Here is a 22,544-nt window from a genome sequence, read left to right on the forward strand (position 1 = left end):
ATAGATACCCCTTTTGTTATGCTGCTATTAAGTATTACTTAACAATCACATTTAATTTAATGCCTAATCCAGAGGCATGCCACAAATATGCAAGTCTTATTTTTGTCTATGTCTGAACACAGTTATGTGTGTTCTTTTTCTCCTTCCAATTTCTTGATCAATTTTGCAAATAGTTACAAAATTTTTACCAGGCCAAACAGCCCCCTGCTTCCTACCCTCACCCATGTATTTGCCTTCATTTTCAGCCCCTGTAACATCAGAGGGTTTTTTTTAAAAACTGTAAATAAATCCTAACTAATTATGACTTATTCACAGCTGCTCTCAATGATACTATAAACTAGTATCCTTTTGCAGTATTAATAATTTACATAAAATATTTAAATGCAGTTTTCTTTACAGCTAGAATTCTCATTTGAACAAACAAGAAAATGTCAGACTGAAGGTAGATATATCAATTTAAAAATTTCTCTTATAAATAAGTATGTTTTTTTTATTATACTTTAAGTTCTAGGGTACATGTGCATAACGTGCAGGTTTGTTACATATGTATACTTGTGCCATGTTGGTGTGCTGCACCCATCAACTCGTCAGCACCCATCAATTCGTCATTTATATCAGGTATAACTCCCAATGCAATCCCTCCCCCCTACCCCCTCCCCATGATAGGCCCCGATGTGTGATGTTCCCCTTCCCGAGTCCAAGTGATCTCATTGTTCAGTTCCCACCTAGGAGTGAGAACATGCGGTGTTTGGTTTTCTGTTCTTGTGATAGTTTGCTAAGAATGATGGTTTCCAGCTGCATCCATGTCCCTACAAAGGACGTAAATTCATCCTTTTTTATGGCTGCATAATAGTCCATGGTGTATATGTGCCACATTTTCTTAATCCAGTCTGTCACTGATGGACATTTGGGTTGATTCCAAGTCTTTGCTATTGTGAATAGTGCCGCAATAAACATACGTGTGCATGTGTCTTTATAGCAGCATGATTTATAATCCTTTGGGTATATACCCAGTAGTGGGATGGCTGGGTCATATGGTACATCTAGTTCTAGATCCTTGAGGAATCGCCATACTGTTTTCCATAATGGTTGAACTAGTTTACAATCCCACCAACAGTGTAAAAGTGTTCCTATTTCTCCATATCCTCTCCAGCACCTGTTGCTGCCTGCCTCTTTAATGATTGCCATTCTAAATGGTGTGAGATGGTATCTCATTGTGGTTTTGATTTGCATGTCTCTGATGGCAAGTGATGATGAACATTTTTTCATGTGTCTGTTGTCTGTATGAACGTCTTCTTTTGAGAAATGTCTGTTCATATCCTTTGCCCACTTTTTGATGGGGTTGTTTGTTTTTTTCTTGTAAATTTGTTTGAGTTCTTTGTAGATTCTGGATATTAGCCCTTTGTCAGATGAGTAGATTGCAAAAATGTTCTCCCATTCTGTAGGTTGCCTGTTCACTCTGATGGTAGTTTCTTTTGCTGTGCAGAAGCTCTTTAGTTTAATGAGATCCCATTTGTCAATTTTGGCTTTTGTTGCCGTTGCTTTTGGTGTTTTAGACATGAAGTCCTTGCCCATGCCTGCGTCCTGAATGGTACTACCTAGGTTTTCTTCTAGGGTTTTTATGGTATTAGGTCTAACATTAAAGTCTCTAATCCATCTTGAATTAATTTTCGTATAAGGAGTAAGGAAAAGATCCAGTTTCAGCTTTCTACTTATTGCTAGCCAATTTTCCCAGCACCATTTATTAAATAGGGAATCCTTTCCCCATTTCTTGTTTCTCTCAGGTTTATCAAAGATCAGATGGCTGTAGATGTGTGGTATTATTTCTGAGGGTTCTGTTCTGTTCCATTGGTCTATATCTCTGTTTTGGTACCAGTACCATGCTGTTTTGGTTACTCTAGCCTTGTAGTATAGTTTGAAGTCAGGTAGCGTGACGCCTCCAGCTTTGTTCTTTTGAATTAGGATTGTCTTGGCAATGCGGGCTCTTTTTTGGTTCCATATGAACTTTAAGGCAGTTTTTTCCAACTCTGTGAAGAAACTCATTGGTAGTTTGATGGGGATGGCATTGAATCTATAAATAACCTTGGGCAGTATGGCCATTTTCACGATATTGATTCCTATCCATGAGCATGGTATGTTCTTCCATTTGTTTGTGTCCTCTTTTATTTCACTGAGCAGTGGTTTGTAGTTCTCCTTGAAGAGGTCCTTGACATCCCTTGTAAGTTGGATTCCTAGGTATTTTATTCTCTTTGAAGCAATTGTGAATGGAAGTTCATTCATGATTTGACTCTCTGTCTGTTACTGGTGTATAAGAATGCTTGTGATTTTTGCACATTAATTTTGTATCCTGAGACTTTGCTGAAGTTTCTTATCAGCTTAAGGAGATTTTGGGCTGAGACAATGGGGTTTTCTAAATATACAATCATGTCATCTGCAAACAGGGACAATTTGACTTCTTCTTTTCCTAACTGAATACCCTTGATTTCTTTCTCTTGTCTGATTGCCCTAGCCAGAACTTCCAACACTATGTTGAATAGGAGTGGTGAGAGAGGGCATCCCTGTCTTGTGCCAGTTTTCAAAGGGAATTTTTCCAGTTTTTGCCCATTCAGTATGATATTGGCTGTGGGTTTGTCATAAATAGCTCTTATTATTTTGAGGTACGTTCCATCAATACCGAATTTATTGAGCGTTTTTAGCATGAAGGGCTGCTGAATTTTGTCAAAAGCCTTTTCTGCATCTATTGAGATAATCATGTGGTTCTTGTCTTTGGTTCTGTTTATATACTGGATTACGTTTATTGATTTGTGAATGTTGAACCAGCCTTGCATCCCAGGGATGAAGCCCATTTGATCATGGTGGATAAGCTTTTTGATGTGCTGCTGAATCCGGTTTGCCAGTATTTTATTGAGGATTTTTGCATCGATGTTCATCAGGGATATTGGTCTAAAATTTTCTTTTTTTGTTGTGTCTCTACCAGGCTTTGGTATCAGGATGATGTTGGCCTCATAAAATGAGTTAGGGAGGATTCCCTCTTTTTCTATTGATTGGAATAGTTTCAGAAGGAATGGTACCAGCTCCTCCTTGTACCTCCGGTAGAATTCAGCTGTGAATCCATCTGGTCCTGAACTTTTTTTGGTTGGTAGGCTATTAATTATTGCCTCAATTTCAGAGCCTGCTATTGGTCTATTCAGGGATTCAACTTCTTCCTGGTTTAGTCGTGGGAGAGTGTAAGTGTCCAGGAAATTATCCATTTCTTCTAGATTTTCTAGTTGATTTGCATAGAGGTGTTTATAGTATTCTCTGATGGTAGGTTGTATTTCTGTGGGGTCGGTGGTGATATCCCCTTTATCATTTTTTATTGCATTTGATTCTTCTCTCTTTTCTTCTTTATTAGTCTTGCTAGCGGTCTGTCAATTTTGTTGATCTTTTCAAAAAACCAACTCCTGGATTCATTGATTTTTTGGAGGGCTTTTTGTGTCTCTATCTCCTTCAGTTCTGCTCTGATCTTAGTTATTTCTTGCCTTCTGCTAGCTTTTGAATGTGTTTGCTCTTGCTTCTCCAGTTCTTTTAATTGTGATGTTAGAGTGTCAATTTTAGATCTTTCCAGCTTTCTCTTGTGGGCATTTAGTGCTATAAATTTCCCTCTACACACTGCTTTAAATGTGTCCCAGAGATTCTGGTATGTTGTATCTTTGTTCTCATTGGTTTCAAAGAACATCTTTATTTCTGCCTTCATTTCGTTATGTACCCAGTAGTCATTCAGGAGCAGGTTGTTCAGTTTCCATGTAGTTAAATAAGTATGTTTTCAGTGTAATATAATTAGCTAGCAGCTGGGAATAGGAAAAATGGTGTTTGCTTCAATTTTGCAAGCATTTGATTTGATTGGATGGCAAAATCAGCTTGATTACATTAGACCTTAAAGCCTAACAGTGACATAAAATAGGTAAAATAGGATACCCTGTGAATAAGGTGGGTGAAGCAATTGATAATACAGAGATATTCTGCAAGTGGCTTCCTTGACTGCATTACTTTCTAAAGGGAGGTGAAAGGCACATAGATGGCACTTAAAATACTTTTGTTGAACGAATGAAACATTAAAAACTAAAAAGGAATTTTGTTAGTGTGTTACTCTAGAAAAAAATATAAAATTAGAACATTAAATATTAATTTATATTTAAACCAAGTAATCCTAAATTGGTCTCAAAAATATATGAATACTAACATATTCTAACCTCAATGTGTATACCTTATTTTTTTTTTTTTTTTTTTTTTTTTTGAGACGGAGTCTCGCTCTGTCGCCCAGGCTGGAGTGCAGTGGCCGGATCTCAGCTCACTACAAGCTCCGCCTCCCGGGTTTACGCCATTCTCTCGCCTCAGCCTCCCGAGTAGCTGGGACTACAGGCGCCCGCCATCTCGCCCAGCTAATTTTTTGTATTTTTTTAGTAGAGACGGGGGTTTCACCGTGTTAGCCAGGATGGTCTCGATCTCCTGACCTCGTGATCCGCCCGTCTCGGCCTCCCAAAGTGCTGGGATTACAGGCTTGAGCCACCGCGCCCGGCCGTATACCTTATTAACATCATCAACCCAAATGTCCATCTGTGACAGACTGGATTAAGAAAATGTGGCACATATACACCATGGAATACTATGCAGCCATAAAAAAGGATGAGTTTGCGTCCTTTGTAGGGACATGGATGCAGCTGGAAACCATCATTCTTAGCAAACTATCACAAGAAGAGAAAACCAAACACCGCATGTTCTCACTCATAGGTGGGAACTGAACAATGAGATCACTTGGACTCGGGAAGGGGAACATCACACACTGGGGTCTATCATGGGGAGGGGGGAGGGGGGAGGAGGGAGGGATTGCATTGGGGAGTTATACATGATATAAATGATGAATTGATGGGTGCTGACGAGTTGATGGGTGCAGCACACCAACATGGCATAAGTATACATATGTAACAAACCTGCACGTTATGCACATGTACCCTAGAACTTAAAGTATAATAAAAAAAAAAAAAAAAAAAAAAAAAAAAAAAACATCTTCTCATGTTCTGGAAAATTAATTAAAACAAAAGTGGTTCTTATTAAATGAATAAAATCTATTGAGACAAATGCTTATTCATATTTTTTGAATTTGATTCACTTCAAATGGAATATCTAATAATTCAGTATTTACATATCCCATAACTTTAAAAATATAACAATGCAAGATACTGAATCTTAAACATGGGAGTAGCTACTACTTATTTTGTACACCTATGATTTGCATCTATTAAAGATGTAAAAATATTGAATGAAATTTCTTTTATTCTAAAATTCAAAAAAAGATTATGTTTTAAATATATAGACATACCTAAGTATTTTAGAACATTTTCGCTTAAAGGAGTGCTAACTGATGTTATCCTAAATACAAGAAGCTAAATATATTAAGTATATCAATATAAAATTGAGTATGAACTGGTATGTTTCCTGAATGCCTTCTTTTATATTGTTACTAATTCATTTTATAATTTATCATGAATTAAAATCAGTTGCCTAAAAATGACTTATGGAAATATATGGGTATATAAATACCATCCATTTTCTCCTGGAAATATATTACCAATCTGAACACAGAACACAGAACCTGAAGAGAGAAGCTCAAGTGTTTTAAAAATACTTCCCCTATTCTCAGAAACTGGTTTTATTTTTCAATGCTTGTTTTAAATATTAATATAAAACAGGTTTTCCTTAAATTACAAAATAAAGGTAACTTTAAAGAAATATTCATTTAAGTTAGAGGTTATGCATTAAATTGTTGCCAGTGATACTGTTTTAATGTTTTAGTTACGAAACAGAAACTGAAGCGAAAAAAATCCCACTTGTATAATGTTTTAAAACAACCTTTAGCTTGTAATCTAGATATAATTTGTTTTTTACTTTCAGAACAATAAAACAATAAATAGAGACTCTAGTAATTGATTGGTCTGAATTTTTCTAAGTTCCTTAGCATGAATTCTGTTTCACAGTTAAGCCTTAGACTCAACTTGTATAAGGCAAATAGACAAAGCATAAAATACTACTTTGGAGACACAAGATAGTTATAATTTTTGAAGAAGTCTCATTTTAGAATTTTAGATGACACAAAAAGAACTAAATATATAAACAATATGTGCCACATGTGAGCAGTATCCACTTAATAAAATATTAGTATGAAGCTAAAAATTTCTTACCAAAAAGTTGGTAAAAATAGACATTATTGTCTTCAATTTCTTCCTTGAAGAAACTTTAAATCTTTAAGTAAATGACCTATAAGAATTCTTAGTCTGGTCCATGTGATTACATGATCCTATGTACCCAGGGCAACCGGAAATTCTGTAACCTTAGATAGCATGAATTCTGAATGTTAAACATTGCTGTTCAATAAAAAATAACTTATATTAAAATTTCATATTTTCACTTTCATGGTTTTATTTCTAAGTCTGGTTATTTTCACTACAACCTGATTTTCCAGATCAGTGGTGTCTGGCCAATTTATCTACGGGTAAAATAATTAAGTGTTCATATGTCTATACCCAAATGCTCCTCCAGAGCAGCAATTTGCTTAAAGTTGGCAGTGCCTAGTGCTTGGCATGCAACAAGGCTGTCACAAAAAAATGTTTACTGAATAAATGATGAATGAAGGAACAAATAAACTAAAATATTTCTGTAGAGAAAGAAACATGAAATGCTCTAAAATGTCAGTCATGTCAGTAATGTTTATTTTTACAGAAGAATGCTGACTGAAAGTTTTTAACTGTCCCCTGAATTGTGAGACTAAGGCTCACAACAAAGACAAAAATAATGTACAAGCACCACCTATCTTGAAGACGGCCACCAACCAAATGGGGCCAAATCGCCGACCTTGAGTTTACTCAGAGGTTGAATAAGCCCCACCACTCCCAAATCATCACCCAGCCTACATAAGAGAGCAAGGGTACATCAGGAGCACTGGGGGGCAGTTTTTGTCATAGCAGCTTCCTCACTCAAGCCACGTTGCATAGTACCAAGATATTCCATCAAAGACACGTTGTGGTTTCCTGCAAGAAGAGGAGACTGACATCTCACTTTCCAGCTTGACTGAACACTGAACAAAGAACCTTCCAACCCGCTCTGGTGCTGTCAGTGGAGTAGAATTTAGCCTGGTGATATGTTCATAGATGACCTGGCATATGTCCCTAGAAGTAGGGGAAAATATATTGGCCTAGAAACTTGTCTACTTCTTATCTAGAGATTTCTGAAGATGGGAGGCTTGGTAGAGCAGCCTGCAGCAGCAGACCTAATAGGGCCACAGAAATAGTATACCTGGGGGGGCGAGGGAGAAGTGGAGAGTACCTCTCACATTTCCCTATCTACCCACTAATTCCCTGAGATCCTAGATAAAGAACACCACTGACTCCCATGGCTCATGTGAGAGAACCAGAGGCTGGGGAAGAAGCAAGAAGCAAGGGCTGCTGATCAAACACATCAATGCCCTACCTAGAGAGGGGGAGGAGTTTGAACTTACGGAACAGAGAGGAGATATAGCTACCCATTTCTGAGGAACAGCTCAGTGATAAAGGGAGCCAAGATAACGCTATCATCCCAAGAAAACCACACATTCCAACCACATGAACATCACATTGTCAGAGACATTTTGCAACAGTTAGAACCAGATTATGCCCGACTGAGACCTACTACCTTCAGATAACCACGTTCGTTCAGATGATGACCTCTGCCTCTCTTGTCCTTCCTCCTCTCTCTACAAGAATGAGACCTAGAAGGGGAGAAAGCATGCCAAATGTCTTAGGCCACTTAGGTGGCCTACTCTAAGATGTAGGGTGGGGAAGGATCAAGTAAGACTTAAATCAAATTTGAGGTTACAATTTTAAACTACCCAGAATTTTACTAACCGAAAGTGACCAAAAAGTTGTAGCATTTGTCCAAAGGCATACTTAAGAGACAGAAAAGGGAGATTAGAAAGAGCATGCTTCAAAGTATGTTTTTTTTAAAAAAAGCAATTTCAGATATATCGCCAACGAGTTGTAGCTGCTTAAAAGTTATTTACACCCTGTGGTAGGATGAATGCTCAAAAAACTGCTAACAAAAAACCTGATAGCTAAAACTATTCTTTAAGTTCAAGCATAGACTGATACCTGCACCACACTCCCCCTACCACCACCGCCCCCCACAAAAAAACAGTGAAATTCTACTTATGGTAAATTCTCAGGTGACAGCTGTAATCTGCCTACATCTAAGCTTGGTTCAACATATCCATGGGTAGACAGAGCCAGACTCTGCTCACTGTTCCTGCCCCAGTCACCTTACATTTGGGTTACCCTAGAAATCCATTTTTGGTAATCATCTCTCTTCAAGGGTCTCTTTGGTTGATCTCATGTACTCTTTTCCATGCCAAATATTCCCAAATTCATGGTTCCATTCTGTAGTTTCAACTATCTAATAGATTTATATGTTCTCCAAACATTGAAAACTTTATATATCCACAACATATCTTGCTATTCTCCACACCACACCCAATCTCTAAAATCTGTTCTTCCCTTTTTCTATTCTTTATCTCAAATGATAGCAAAACCATCAGTCTAATTATCTAAATCAGAAACCTTCTTCACTCTAATCCTCTATATAAAACTGATGATCAGATCTAGATGATTCTAAATGATCTAATCTAGATGATTTCTTGAATGTAGACTCTCTTCTCTAATTCTACTATTTTTGCCTTAATCCAATTTTAACAATTTCAACAGTCTTGAATCCAGTTATCCTAGGACTCCAGTTCCTCTCTATGCTTCACTTTGACACCAAAAAACAAGTTTGGTAAGAGTTTTCCCCTCATAAAAATTTTTTATTAGCTATCAATTACTCATAGGATTAGGGCTAAACCTAGAGGCCGCAGCTTGGCAGCCAAAGCCTTTACCACCTAGGTCACTACTGCATCATATCCAATACTAGGCTGTTCAGGAGACATTGCTGCCTTTAGGACCTGTTCTCTGGCCCAGCTGGAATGTGCAAAAAAAGGATTCTGTGTTGCTGGCTAAGCCAACTCAGTCTGCACCCTGCACCTCTGCCTGCCCCATGTCTGTATTCCTACTTTATTCGAATGGTCTTCAGTTTTGCTACTACTCAGAATTTGGGTTCAGTGCTATAACTCATGCATCTCCTCTTTCTCTTGACTGATGGCTTTACTTCTGGCGGAGGCTAACCTCTTTACTAAAGGCTTAGTGATAGTATCATTGTTAAATAGTACAAAGTAAACTCTTAAGTCAGATTTCCTGGGTTCAAATTTTTGCTCTATCACCTACAAGCTAAGAGATTTTGATCACTGAACTTAATCTCTTTGTGCATTAGTTTCTTCTTCTTTTTTTTTTTTTTTAAGGATAATAATAGTACCCTCTATAAAGGATCTCCCGCATTGTCAGGGAAGTGCTTTAAAAAGTACACACCATATACTAAGAGCTCAATATGTGTCAGCTGTTGTTTTTACCAATACTTACTAGTTTATTAGCCAAAACAAAAGGATAGGACACCCTCTGAACCATAAAATTATACATGTAGATAAAACTTCACACACCATTTTCAATATAAAGACTGGCTACTTAGAAAAACAAATTCAGATGCTGAAGTTTCCAACTTAAAATAGCCTCCTATCATGAGTCATAGCAAAACGTGGCAAAGCTGCCCAAATTAATAGAAGCCTAATAGTTTAAATATGGAATCAAGAGGAAAAAAAAGTATAAATGACTATAGACAAGGAGGAAATTCTTACAGGTGAGAGCAACTGATATACAATATGGAAAGACACCACAGGTTGACTAATTCTGGAAAATTCTTTTAAAAATGACAACAAAAAAGGTGAATTTCCACATATCGAAAGAGCTGCTACTAAATGATGACTACTAGACACCCAAGGATTACATATAACTTAATAATCTTCTTCACTCAGTTATTTGAAGAATATTTTTTCTAGAAGAATATACCTATAATTTTATAATAAAAGACGGAAAATAGAATTTATTTGCAGACATGAGCTATAATTCACTGTTCTGCAAAGCAAGGGGAAATTATCTGTACTTTATTTCTATTGTGCCTTATATAGATATGCTAAGGGGAAAGTCTTTTAATGTTCATAGTCAGAACAAAAATGATTAAATAATAAATGGTCAAAACCAAAAGCAAGGCAATTTCAGGAATTCTGTATCATCACTGAAGTTCCAATGAATTAGACAGTATATTTATTTTCATCAAAGAATATAGGCATTAAAATGACTATTTTAGATCTGTCATTAGCAAAGATAATCCAGAACTCACTACTCGTTCCACTGGACTAGTTAGTACAAGAATATGGCCAATAATTAACTTTCTATATATTTATATATGTGTAGCCTTGGCCAATTAGGTAGTTTCATTTGCATTCTCAAATTAAGATAGAGAGTTAAAAACTAAACTGAAGTTCTGTGGGAATGAAACTTGACACTCTAACCCAGGTTACTGAGCCTTTTATAAATAGTTAATGATAGTATATTGCATATCAAATTTCAACATGCACCATTATTGAATTCATGAAGAAAAAAAGGTCTGTTAAGAACCATGAAAATGTGTCTTCAAAATAAATCAGTAAGGTATCTTTTTTCCAAAACACTTTCATCTGCTATGAGAAACAACATTAGTTTGAATGCCCCTATCACTCACTTATCTCCTTAAGATCTGTCTATTGTTCTGGGAAGGTGTTTCAACAACTGATGAACACAATTACAAAACAAGGCTACTTTGGTTTTGAGTCAAGACAACTAGATTCCGGATTTTTTTTTAAAAAAAGTCTATTATTTACTGAAAAGTCTTCCAACATGAAGAATCCAACCTAATGAGGGCTTTCTATTTTTATGAATGAGAGGTACTATGGAAAAGGCTACCAACCTAATGGCAGGAAGGAGGAAAAGGTGTCAGGATTAATTCAAGTAGGCCGACAAATATGATAGGCCCCCAAACAATGATGTGCATACTTCTAACTATGGAAGATAGACATGAGAAGTATGATGGAAGTCAGTTATGGAAATATTTCTGATAGTGAAATACTATGCATACTCAGAAAACCTGAATTAAGTATAAAATTACAAAAATAATTTTAGACTTAAAGAAATTTCATGACAGTTCAAGTACAAAACAACTATTCCATCATCAAAACGGAACCCGATATATGCATTACTAGTTACCTCAATCAATTTTTAAAACGTTTTTGAAATCTAATGCTTTATTTATTTCAAAAGGTAAACACTGTTGGGATATCAGTCTTAAATTAAAAGATCATAAATTACACTGTTCACTCTTTGATCCTAAATTCCACTATTGGTTAACATCTCTTTTGATGTAATCACCCCAATAGTCCCCAGTGCTTACTGACTAAACATCCAAAATTGGGTTATGAATAGAAAGCCCACATAGTCAAAATAACTTCCTTAGACATCAACATTAGCTACAACATATACTTGGAGTACAATATCTTGTTTTAAAATGTAGAGTAGTCAATTTTTCAACGTAATTTTCTAAATAAATGACATTTTAAAAAGAACAAACTACTATAAGGAGAGTTTGTGCTTCTTGGAACCCTTTATGTAAGCCATTTTTCTTTTGCCATGTGCTTTAAACATCTTAATAAATTATAACATGCTGACAAGAAAGCACATACTGCACCTGTGCTTTCTATCTTAATTAATCCAATAAGTACAGGCCTGCTCACTTAAATTTGTAAGGGAAATGATGATATAATGAGTTTTAACTTAAGGTATTAATTACCTAAATAAGCAGAATTAGCTTAATGTTTCAGTAGACTTTGCCTAGACACAACCACCAAATAAAAATTGCAGAAATTACGGAAGCCTTAAACAGCACCTTTAGGAATAAGAAAGTGAAACACTCATTCTACCTCAGGTAGCCAAGGGGATTAAATTCTACTAAATAAAAACATTTTAAAAACCAGTGTAGCAGTTCAGAGACACTAAAATCTTTGTTGCCTTTACCACAGAATCAACTAAATCTAGTTTACTTGCCCAGTGACTAAATTATTATTTTCTACTTGTACATAAACACTTATCTTTGAAGCAGGTCACCTTCCTTTCAAGACAAAGGTTATGACTATCTTAAATGCCTCAGCAGACTGATGGTCAAAACCTCATAAAAATTCTACATGGACCTAGACAATCATATGACACAACTGTGCACACGCCATACCATATGTTGGATATGACTGCCAGCAGAGATTTCGTGAGCTGGCAAAGGACTGAAATAGTCAAGAATTCTGCAACTGTTTCAAAGTGCAGGCTTCTCATTAATTTTAATTTCCTGTTGGCTCTACAAGGAATGACTGAGTAGTGAAAGCACAATGTGCCACATACACTTGAGTTCATGCCACATGTACACCTGTAATCATAAACTCTTATCCAAAGCTATCCACTGGAACATTTGGGATTTTGTGTGTTTATTTCTTCTTTACCCTAGAAGAAATAAATCTGAAATATCTATAGTTATCTTTTCATACTTTGTTAATACTCTTGCAAACATCTGGAAATACTTGACAATAATCATTTAATTAATGCAAAGCTAATCGATGACAATATGCTTAAATACTTCACTCAACTGAAGTGGTTTCCTCAGTCCACAGAACTAAGGACTGCAGAGAACAAGCAGTTCTTTGACTAAGGAGTATGCTACAAGGAAAACTATAGCCAATATCTCTTTTAAAACCAGAAACATTACCTGCATTTAAACAGACAAAGCAGATAACATGCTGCTATACTGGTAAAACAAACAAACAAAAAACTGGTAGATGCTGCTGGCTTAAGTTTTTACCTTAAGCTGTCTAGAGGGTCTGTGTTGCTGAGGGCTTACTAAACGGGTGGCCCTGCTGCTCTTTTTCTGGGGCTACTCCAGTTTCTTTATCACTCCTTCACAGCTGCTGGCTATAGAGGAGGGTGAAAAGACCCTGAGAAAGAAACATTTCTCCAGAACAAGTGAAGATTCCTAAAATGTCCATGGGCAGCTCCAGCAGCAGAGCTGGTACTTTCTCTGCCAACCCTTTACTGTTTTCTGCATTTTCCAGCAGTGACTTTTGTTTTGTTTCCCTGTAATCACACTCACTTGCTAATGCAGGCATCAAAGGTAGGACTGTGGAAAAACTAGAAAAGCCTCAGACAACTTTATACTTGGAGAACAAAGTTAGTTTTTTTTCCCTTCTCTGCCACAATTTTTGAGACTTTTTCTTCAGTGTGGCCCTGGTGGATTCTTGTGTCCCTTAGCTCAAAAGAACACCGCCAACTGAATAAATATTTAAGAATCAGAGTAATTAAGAAACGTTAACTTACAATTCAGTATGAGTCAAAACCAAAAATGGTTGATTTACCTAATTTCTTTTATACTAGTAATTATTGTCAATCCAATTTCTTTCTTTTTTAAAATTTGGAACCAATGTAGTGGGTTAACAGATGGCTTTTGAAATTTTTGTTCTTATTCCAAAATCTTTACGTTACCCAAAATATATCTATTTAAATACGATACTGTAATTTCTGCAAAACACTATCTACATGCTCTCTATTTAACACTAAACAATCTGGATGCTAAGGCTGTTTGGAAATAATTCTAACAAAAACTGAAACATTAGACTAGTGCTATAATAAACAGATTTGCCTTTTACATTTGTTTTAGAAATCTGCATAGGCACATCCTAAACATAACTTTTTTCTGGTAGGGTTAAAAATAATTCAATTAGCCCAAATATATTTTATCTCCTATCTTTCTACGATAATCCCCAATTTGGTGACATCATAAATTCTCTTATCATCTCCTTACATTCAGGAACATAACATGAAACAATCCACAGAAAATCCCAAAGACAAATGCTAACAATTTAAAAGGAAGTACACAAATTCTATTGCATACAGGCTTTAAGACAAGGAATGCTTCCTACCCTGCACATCTGTCTAGCAGGTGCCTTTCTGAATAAGTTTTGTCCTTTAGAAATCTGCTCTGAATACCTCAAAAGACAATAAAGTGTTCTCTTTCATTTCTTTTTTTTTTTTTCTTAGAACCCATTTTCCTCAAGGCAGAAGGATGAAGACTTCTTTGTCCTGAAAATATGGTCAAAGCAACTTTGGCTTATTTTAAGCAACTTCTATCAAACAGACTTAGGAACTACATAAAATACAGTTCTCTTCTAGAAGGCGGCCTCGAGATGCATCGTGAAGAGGGAAGATAAACACATAAACCTTAGTATGCTTTACACTTTAATATTAGAGTCACATTTTTTTAACATTCTGTAACTAACAGATGAGGGAATTAATAAGATCAGATTTCCCTCATTAACAGCTGGTATCTCTGCTTTTAGTCCATTTCCCCATTTTGTGAGAAAAGCAGTCCACCTAATCACTTACACTGTGCTCCACCTATGCTTCTTCTTTTAACTACCCTCTCTTTGCCCCTCTTATACACACTTTTCCTTGTCTTTTGCCATACTCACTACTACTCTTGGCAATTCTTTATTCATCTCCTGGCAATGCTTCCTTTATTCATATCTTATTTATTTCCATTTCCATTCCCCTCAGTGGCGATTACAAACATTTTCCACTTTCCTCAAAGTGATGAGAGGGTTGAGCAGTTCCAGTTGACAGGTGTAATAAATGTTGAGAAAAGAAAAACTATTTTAGTCACTCCATCCCTCCCACAATTCCCTTTTTAAGGCTATCTGCCCCATATAAGTCAAAAATAAATAACTCTGCAAAAATTGGATCCAGTCATATGATCTCTTGATATACCTTTCCTCCTGTGAGAACATTTTCCTTTATTTTATTTTATTTTTTGGTTACTGTCACCATTTATCATTTGGTTCCTCACCTTAACTAATCAAAATAGTACTCTTCAATCTAGTATGTCAGCTATTTCTGTTAATTAATCTTTCCTCCTCATTCTTGTTTTTCGTTTCAATTTTATTCCTATATTATTTTAAGCTTGTGCCACATAACCGATATCCCCTACCCTGAGTCTCTTCCTATCAATCCTTCATGCTATCTTCAATATTAATATTCTTAAGATACTTTTCATCATGTCATCCTCCAACTTAAAACCTTCAGTGGCTTTCCATTGTCTATTAAATAAACATTCAGACTCTGTAACCTTGCAAGCTTCCACCCTCTGATCTGGATATACTTTTCCATTTTATCTCTCATATTTTTGCAAATTAACTACCACACACTTGAAGGTTTCTACTTCATTGCCACCCAATATACATTATACTTTCCTACCGCTAAGCTTTTTATTACACATCATTCCTTGTAGTGCCTACCTTCTCTCTTTCTGCTATCCATTTATCAATGCTTAGACAAAGTCCTCTTCCATATTATAATTTCGTATACAACTCCAGCCTTCACCAAATCTCCCTCTTATTCAAAACCACATGGCAATGTCTGAGTTACTGTTCTGGATTACAACTTACCACTTCATTAATTCATACCTTGTCTTCTTAATACATCAGTATAACTTATTTTTACCCACAGTGCCTAGCACAATCCAAAGCAGAAAGTAAAATATTTGTTAAATTAGCTTAATGTTTTCTAACAAATTTTGGAATTTCCAGATAGAATGACTACAAAACCTATGAGGGGCTAAAAATGTTTCCAAAAGTTTACTTTCAGGAGTTAGCCACTGGAAAAATAGATTCACAAAACTAAAATGAGTCTAAGACAGACAGTAGAAGGCTACATGTCAAAAATTGTGTATATGTGAAAAATCAGAAAGTAGAGTACTGCAATGGACATTATCAAAATCATTAATAAACTCTCATTTCCTAAATTCAACATTCTAATTTCTGTTGAGTTTTAATTAACACCCTTTCTATTAGATTGTCTGCAAAGTATACTGTAATAATTCCTTCCATCTCACAGCACCCTTTGCCATGTGAATTTGCTGTTCCTTCCATCATGAGGGGAAATTTATTTCCATATCCTTTGAGTTAGGACTAGACTTCTGACAGATTTTGACAACAGACTATGACAACAGTGACACTGTGCAAATTCTTTCCCCTCTTCTCTTATGCATTTTTTTATGCAATTAACCATTTTCAAGTGTTCAGTTAAGTGGCATTATTTACACTCACACTTTCATACAAGCATCACTACCATCCACTTCTGGAACGACTTTTGTCTTGCAAAATGGAAACTCTGTACCTATTAAACAATAACTCCCTATTTCCTGCCTGTGAGAACCAACATTTTATTTTCCATCTCCATGAATCTGACTATTATAGGTAACTCACATAAGTAGAATCATATAGCATTTGTCCTTTTGTGACCTGGCTTATTTCACTTAGCATAATGTCTTCAGTGCTCATCCATGTTGTAGCATATTGCACAATTTCTTTCCTGAGGCTGAATAATATTCCATTTTATGTATTACAACATTTTTTTTTATCCTTTCATCCATCAATGGACACTTGGGTTACTTCTACCTTTTTGTCATTATGAATAATGCTGCCATGAAAATGGGTGTACAACTATCTCTTTGAGACCCTGCTTTCAATTCTTTGGTACATACCTAGAGGTAGAATTGCTGGATTATATGATAACCCTATATTGGTTTTTTTGAGGAGCCACCATATTGCTTTCCATAGTGACAACAACATACTTCCACCAGCAGGTGCACAAGGAAAGGTTCCAATTTCTCTACATCTTCAGCAACACCTGTTATTTTCTGTGTTTGTTTTTTGATAATAGTCATTTGAATGGGTGTGTAGTATCTAATTGTGGTTTTGATATGCCTTTCTCTAATGATTAATGATAATTATTGAATCTTTTCACGTGCTTATTAGCCATGTTTATCTTCTTTGGAAGAATATCTATTTAAGTCATTTGCCCACCCCCCCACCTTTTTTTTTTGAGACAGAGTCTTGCTCTGTCGCCCAGGCTGGAGTGCAATGGCGTGATCTCGGCTCACTGCAACCTCTGTCTCCTGGGTTCAAGTGATTCTCCTGCCTCAGCCTCCCAAGTAGCTGGGATTACAGGCATGTGTCACCACGTCCCAGCTAATTTTGTATTTTTAGTACAGGTGGGGTTTCATCTTGTTGGTCAGGCTGGTCTTGAACTGCTGACCTCAGGTGATCCACCCACCTCAGCCTCCCAAAGTGCTGGGATTACAGGCATGAGCCACCATGCTCAGCCCCTTTGCTCATTTCTGAAATGGATTGTTTGGGGTTTTTTTTGTTGCTGTTGAGTTGTAGGAGTTCATTATACATTATGAATATTAACCTCTTATCAGATACATGATTTACAAATGTTTTCTCTCATTCCATTGGTGGCCCTCCACTCTGTTGATAGTGTCTTGTGATGAACTCAAGTTTTCCATTTTGATGTAGTCCAATTTATCTATTTTTTTGTAAATTGTTTTTAGTGTCCCAGCCTAGAAATCACTGCCAAATCCAATGCCATGAAGTTTTTCTCATATGTATTTCCTAGTAATTTTTTAGTTTTAGTTCTTACTGTAAGATCTTTGGCCCATTTTGAACTAATTTTTGTATATGGTGTAAAGTAAGACTCCAACTTCATTCTTTTGCATGTGGATATCCAGTTTTCCCAGCACGATTTGTTGATATGCCTCTTCTTTACCCCCACTGAATGGTCTTAGGACCCTTGTCAAAAATCATTTGACCATAGGTGTGAAAAGTTTACTTCTCAGCTCTCTATTCCATTGGTCTACATGTGTCTTTCTGACAGAATCACACTGTTTTGATTTCAATAGCTTGGTAGTAAGTTTTGAAATCAGGAAACATGAGATCTTCAATTTTGTTTTTCTTTTTCAAGATTGTTTTGACTAATTAGGGTCCCTTGAGAATCCATATGAATTTTAGGATGAGTTTCTTCTACTTTTGCAAAAAATATCATTAGGATTTTGACAGAGATAACAATGAATCTGTAGATTGCTTTAGGCAATATAAACATCCTAACAATATTAAAGCTTATGATCTATGAATATGTCTTTTAATATATTGATGTCTAATTTCTTTCACCCATATTTTTGCAGTTTTCAGTGTACAAGTCTTTTACCTACTTGGTTAACATTATTATCAAGTATCTCATTCTTTTTGATGCTATTATCAATGGACACTGTGCAGATCCTAAGCTGACGTCAAGAGGCCTTACAACCTTGTTTTCACCTTCTTGGAAGGCTACTATTGCCATGTAAAAACCCCAGGCTTGCCTGATGAGATCATATGACCTAGCCAATAGTCAGCACAATTGCCAACACATTTGTGAAGTAATTTTAGAGACTGTTCAGCCCCATTCAAGCCAGCAGATGACCGCAGTCACTTAAGAAACCCCAGGTGAGCCCAGCAGAAGACACACTTAGATAAACCTAGACAAACTATTAACCCACAAAATTCTGGTTTTGATGAAAGTAAAATAGTTGTTATTTTAAGCCGTTAAATTTTGGGGTGTAGAAAGATTAACTGAAGCAAAATTAAATCATTTTATTTGCCATTTTTTAACCATGATAATTTATTCATTACTTTGTAGCTCATTTCAAACTGTTTCTCAGAGACCATTAAGATGTATTTCACACTATTCAGCCATAAAAAAGAATAAAATCTTAACTTTTGAAGCAACATGGATGAACCTGGAGGCTATTATCTTAAGTGAAACAGAAACAGCAAAGTCAAATACTGCATGTTCTCATGTATAAGTAGGAGCTAACTAATGTGTACACATGGACACGGAGTGTGGAATAATAGACAATGGAAACTTGGAAGGGTGACACAGCAAGAAGGGAGTCAGGGATGAGAAATTACCTAAAGGGTACAAAGTACATTATTTGGGTAATGGTTACACTAAAAGCCCAGACTTCACCATGATGCACTATATCCATGTAAATTTAAAAAACTGCACTTGTACCCTTAAATTTATGCCAACAAAAAAAAAGATTTATTCCAACTGACACAAGACAGAACTCTTTGTGGTTAAATACTCTACATTATTCATTATATTCATGAATAATTTAAAGCTTAAATGTCAGCATTCTAAATAATTCATAATTTTTAAAAAGTAGATAGCTTAAAATGAAATCTTATTAGGACTAAAGACATACTGATTTTATTTTTCTAATTGCTTACTATGATATTGAAAAAAATATTGAGTAGACATTGCAATGATGTTTGCAGGCTAACCTGTGAATTATACTGCTAATATTTGCTAGCAATTAGTACTAAATTTACTGGGGACAGATTTTGAAACTTTATTATCTGATTATTTAAAAACTCAATCACAGCACTGAGGAAAAAAGTACTTAAAATATTTATAATTGCAAAGCATTTGGAGTCATGTTGTCTAAGCAAAATGGTTTAATATTACTTAAAAATTCTTAAATTTAAAAAATGTATATATTTACATATATCTAAAATTGTATTTACTTTTTATTAATAAAACTACAAAGGATTATAAAGTTATTTTGTTTGGAAAAAAAATCTTCTAGAACAATATGGAAAAGTAACATTATTATTTAAAATGTTCTTCAGTAAAAATTTACTCCACAAAATTTTCACTCCATTAAATCACTCATTTTGAGAATTTACTCTCTCAAGTTCTGGAAACAGTTACTTTAAAATAGTTTATCTGTATTTTATGCATTCTTTCAAAGAAGTAAGAAGAACCAGGGTAGAAGAAATAAAGAGATAATGTAACAAAATAGGCGACAAGGCAGTTTTATACGGAAGTTTATATGCTCCTAGGTACAGAATAGGACTATTATTTCTGAGAAACCAAGTGGAATTAACACTTACTCAAACAGAAACCAACTCATATACTTTCAAAATTGAAGCAAATTCTCAAACTATGTCATAAATACCTTTGAATCATTAATTTTGGCAACTGAGTTTACTGACTGTCAGAAGTATCTCATATTTGCATTATTGAAAACATCTTTTAAAATAGTTGTCATTTTAGTTTTAAGGAGTCCTGAATATTTGTCTAAATTTGAGCTATGATTTATTTAACTATAAAAAAGTATTTTCTGCAAGTACATTTCTATAAGTAAGCTACAGCTTCACAATTCCTCTATCCACGTATATGGCTGTAAAATGAATATTAACATATGGTCTATAATTGTATATACATACACACAGTTCATATACATATGAACTATGCTTCTCAATTTGATGGTAAAATATAGAAGGAGAAAACAAATGGAAGAATTAAAATGTACTTACAAAGTCAAAGTCTCCATCTTGAGGAACTTTCCAGTTATCAGGAAAAACATTTTTGGACAAAGGGAAGGGTTCATGCATGTTCTGATTACAGTTTTCATGACTCTTATTCTTGAAGTCTTGCTTATCAAAGTAGTCCATGAAAGATGGTCTTTGTACTTGTGGTGAGGTTGTATTTCCTTAGGTAAACAAAGAACATAAGGAAGGTATAAGTTCTTACATTTAAGGAAGTATTTTCATTGAAGTATGATTTTTTATGAAGTCATATAATAAATTTGCACTGGTCAGATTCAAGGCCAACATAATTAATTTCATAAAGAACAAAGTGAAATAAGAATTTAAAAATACCCAGACCAAATAAAAATTAAGCTGATGATTAGGCAAAGGTCTGGTATGTTTAGATTGTAGAAACACTTCAGAAGTTTAGTAGAATCATTATCATAATTTTATTAAAAATCATTTCAGCTGTATTTCAAATTCCTCAAAGAAAGTAAATTTTAAAAACTCAAGTGTTTTTGGTGGACTTTTTTTCTTTGTATTTAAGCCTGCATTGCTATTGTTATTGTACATTTTCAGCTGTAAGAAATTATGAGGACTTGGCTAGGCATGGTGGCGCATTGCCCATAACCTCAGAACTTTGGGAGGCTAAGGTGGAAGGGATGCTTGAGCCCAGGAGTTCAAGACCAGCCTGAACAACATAGCGAGACTCTGTCTCTATGAAAAATACAAAAAATTAGCCAGGTGTGGTGGCACCTATCTGTAGTCCCAGCCACTTCTGAGGCAGAGGTTGGGAGAGTCACTTGAGCCTGCGAGGTCAAGACTGCAGTGAGTCATGATTGTGCCACTGCACTTCAGCCTGGGCAACAGAGCAAGACCCTGTTCAAACTAAAAAAAATATATATATATATATATATATATACTTTTAAAAAATTAAAAAAGAAATTATAAGGACTTACTCAGTTTCCTCTTATATCTATCGAACTGCTTCCTCAGTCTTTCTGATTCCCTCTGCCCCTGGACGTCCACAGCTTCGCCTGCCAAACTTACATCCATGTCTCCCAACACTACTTCTCTAGCCCAGACCTTGCTCCTAAGTTCCATATCTAACTTTGCTTGCTATTAGACAACTTAATCTGAGGTGAGCTGCCAATTAATTTATCAGTTCTAAAACTAAATTCAAGATCTTTCCCTTCAAACCTACAGCTCCCCCGACATATTCTATCTCCACTAAAGTCAACCTTATTTACTCAATCCCCAAAAATAATAAAGTTGAGAATTAACTCAGATTCCTCCCTTCCCACCACAGCAAACTGATTATTAGGTCTTTTAATTCTACTTCTCAATACAGTTAACCATAACCCCTTTTCTCTACTTATCATTGCAACTGTCTTAGTTTAGCTTCTAAACATTTCTTGCTTAGGCCATTGTAGCAGCCTCCAAACTCGTCTCCTTGCTTCCAATATCACAGTTTTGATTTTAATTTCCATATTGTCAACATGGTGACCTTTCTAAATACAAACCAAAACACGTCATTCTCCTCAGCATCTTTCAATGGCTCTTCATTTTTTATACTGAATGACTAAATAGGAAATAAATATTTGGAATAACTAGATTTTTAATCTGGCTATACTGGTCTTGATCGGTGGTTTTCAAATTGGATTCCTTAAAGCCCCAGGGCTCCAAATAAATGTCCCAGAGACCACCAAGAAGGCATTTCCCATGTAATTCTCCAAATAGAAAGTAAATTACTTTCTTTTTTCTTTTTGAGATGGAGTTTTGCTCGTTGTGCAGGCTGGAGTGCAATGGCATGATCTCAGCTCTCCACAACCTCTGCCTCCTGAGTTTAAGCAATTCTCCTGCCTCAGTCTCCCAAGTAGCTGGGATTACGGGCACATGCCACCATGCCTGGCTAATTTTGTATTTTTAGTAGAGATGGGGTTTCTCCATGTTGGTCAGGTGGTAAACTAGTTTCTTAAAAATTTTTTGTGGGGAGTGCACCTCCCCACAAGGGGCCCTGCTGGGCAACTGTAAGTTACAAAAAGTATTTTTAAAATGTAAAACTGAAATCTTTCCTTCTGTAATTTACACTCATGTTCCAAATAAATGCCTGTTTCATATAATTGTTCCTCAAATATCTGAAGACAGAGGTAATGGCTCCTGTCTTGGCTGTCTATTTTTAATATAAAACATCCCCAGTTCCTTTCATAGGATATATGTTTCAGAGTCATCATCAACTTGTTTACTTGCCTATGGAGACATTCTAGTCTCATTGTTCCTCTAAAAAGACACA

General features: G+C 35.7%; 1 protein-coding gene across 1 annotated transcript in view; it reads right to left on the minus strand.

Annotated features, from left to right (window-relative positions):
- Window positions 1-22,544, minus strand: part of STK3 (serine/threonine kinase 3) — a 352,058-nt gene that overhangs the window by 72,098 nt on the left and 257,416 nt on the right. Inside the window, exon 10 of the mRNA XM_010385616.2 lies at window positions 20,258-20,433. Coding sequence (XP_010383918.1) covers window positions 20,258-20,433 — 176 coding nt within the window. The remainder of the gene's footprint in view (window positions 1-20,257; window positions 20,434-22,544) is intronic.

This window comes from Rhinopithecus roxellana, chromosome 9 (assembly GCF_007565055.1).
Source record: "Rhinopithecus roxellana isolate Shanxi Qingling chromosome 9, ASM756505v1, whole genome shotgun sequence".
In the NCBI taxonomy this organism is placed as follows: domain Eukaryota; kingdom Metazoa; phylum Chordata; class Mammalia; order Primates; family Cercopithecidae; genus Rhinopithecus; species Rhinopithecus roxellana.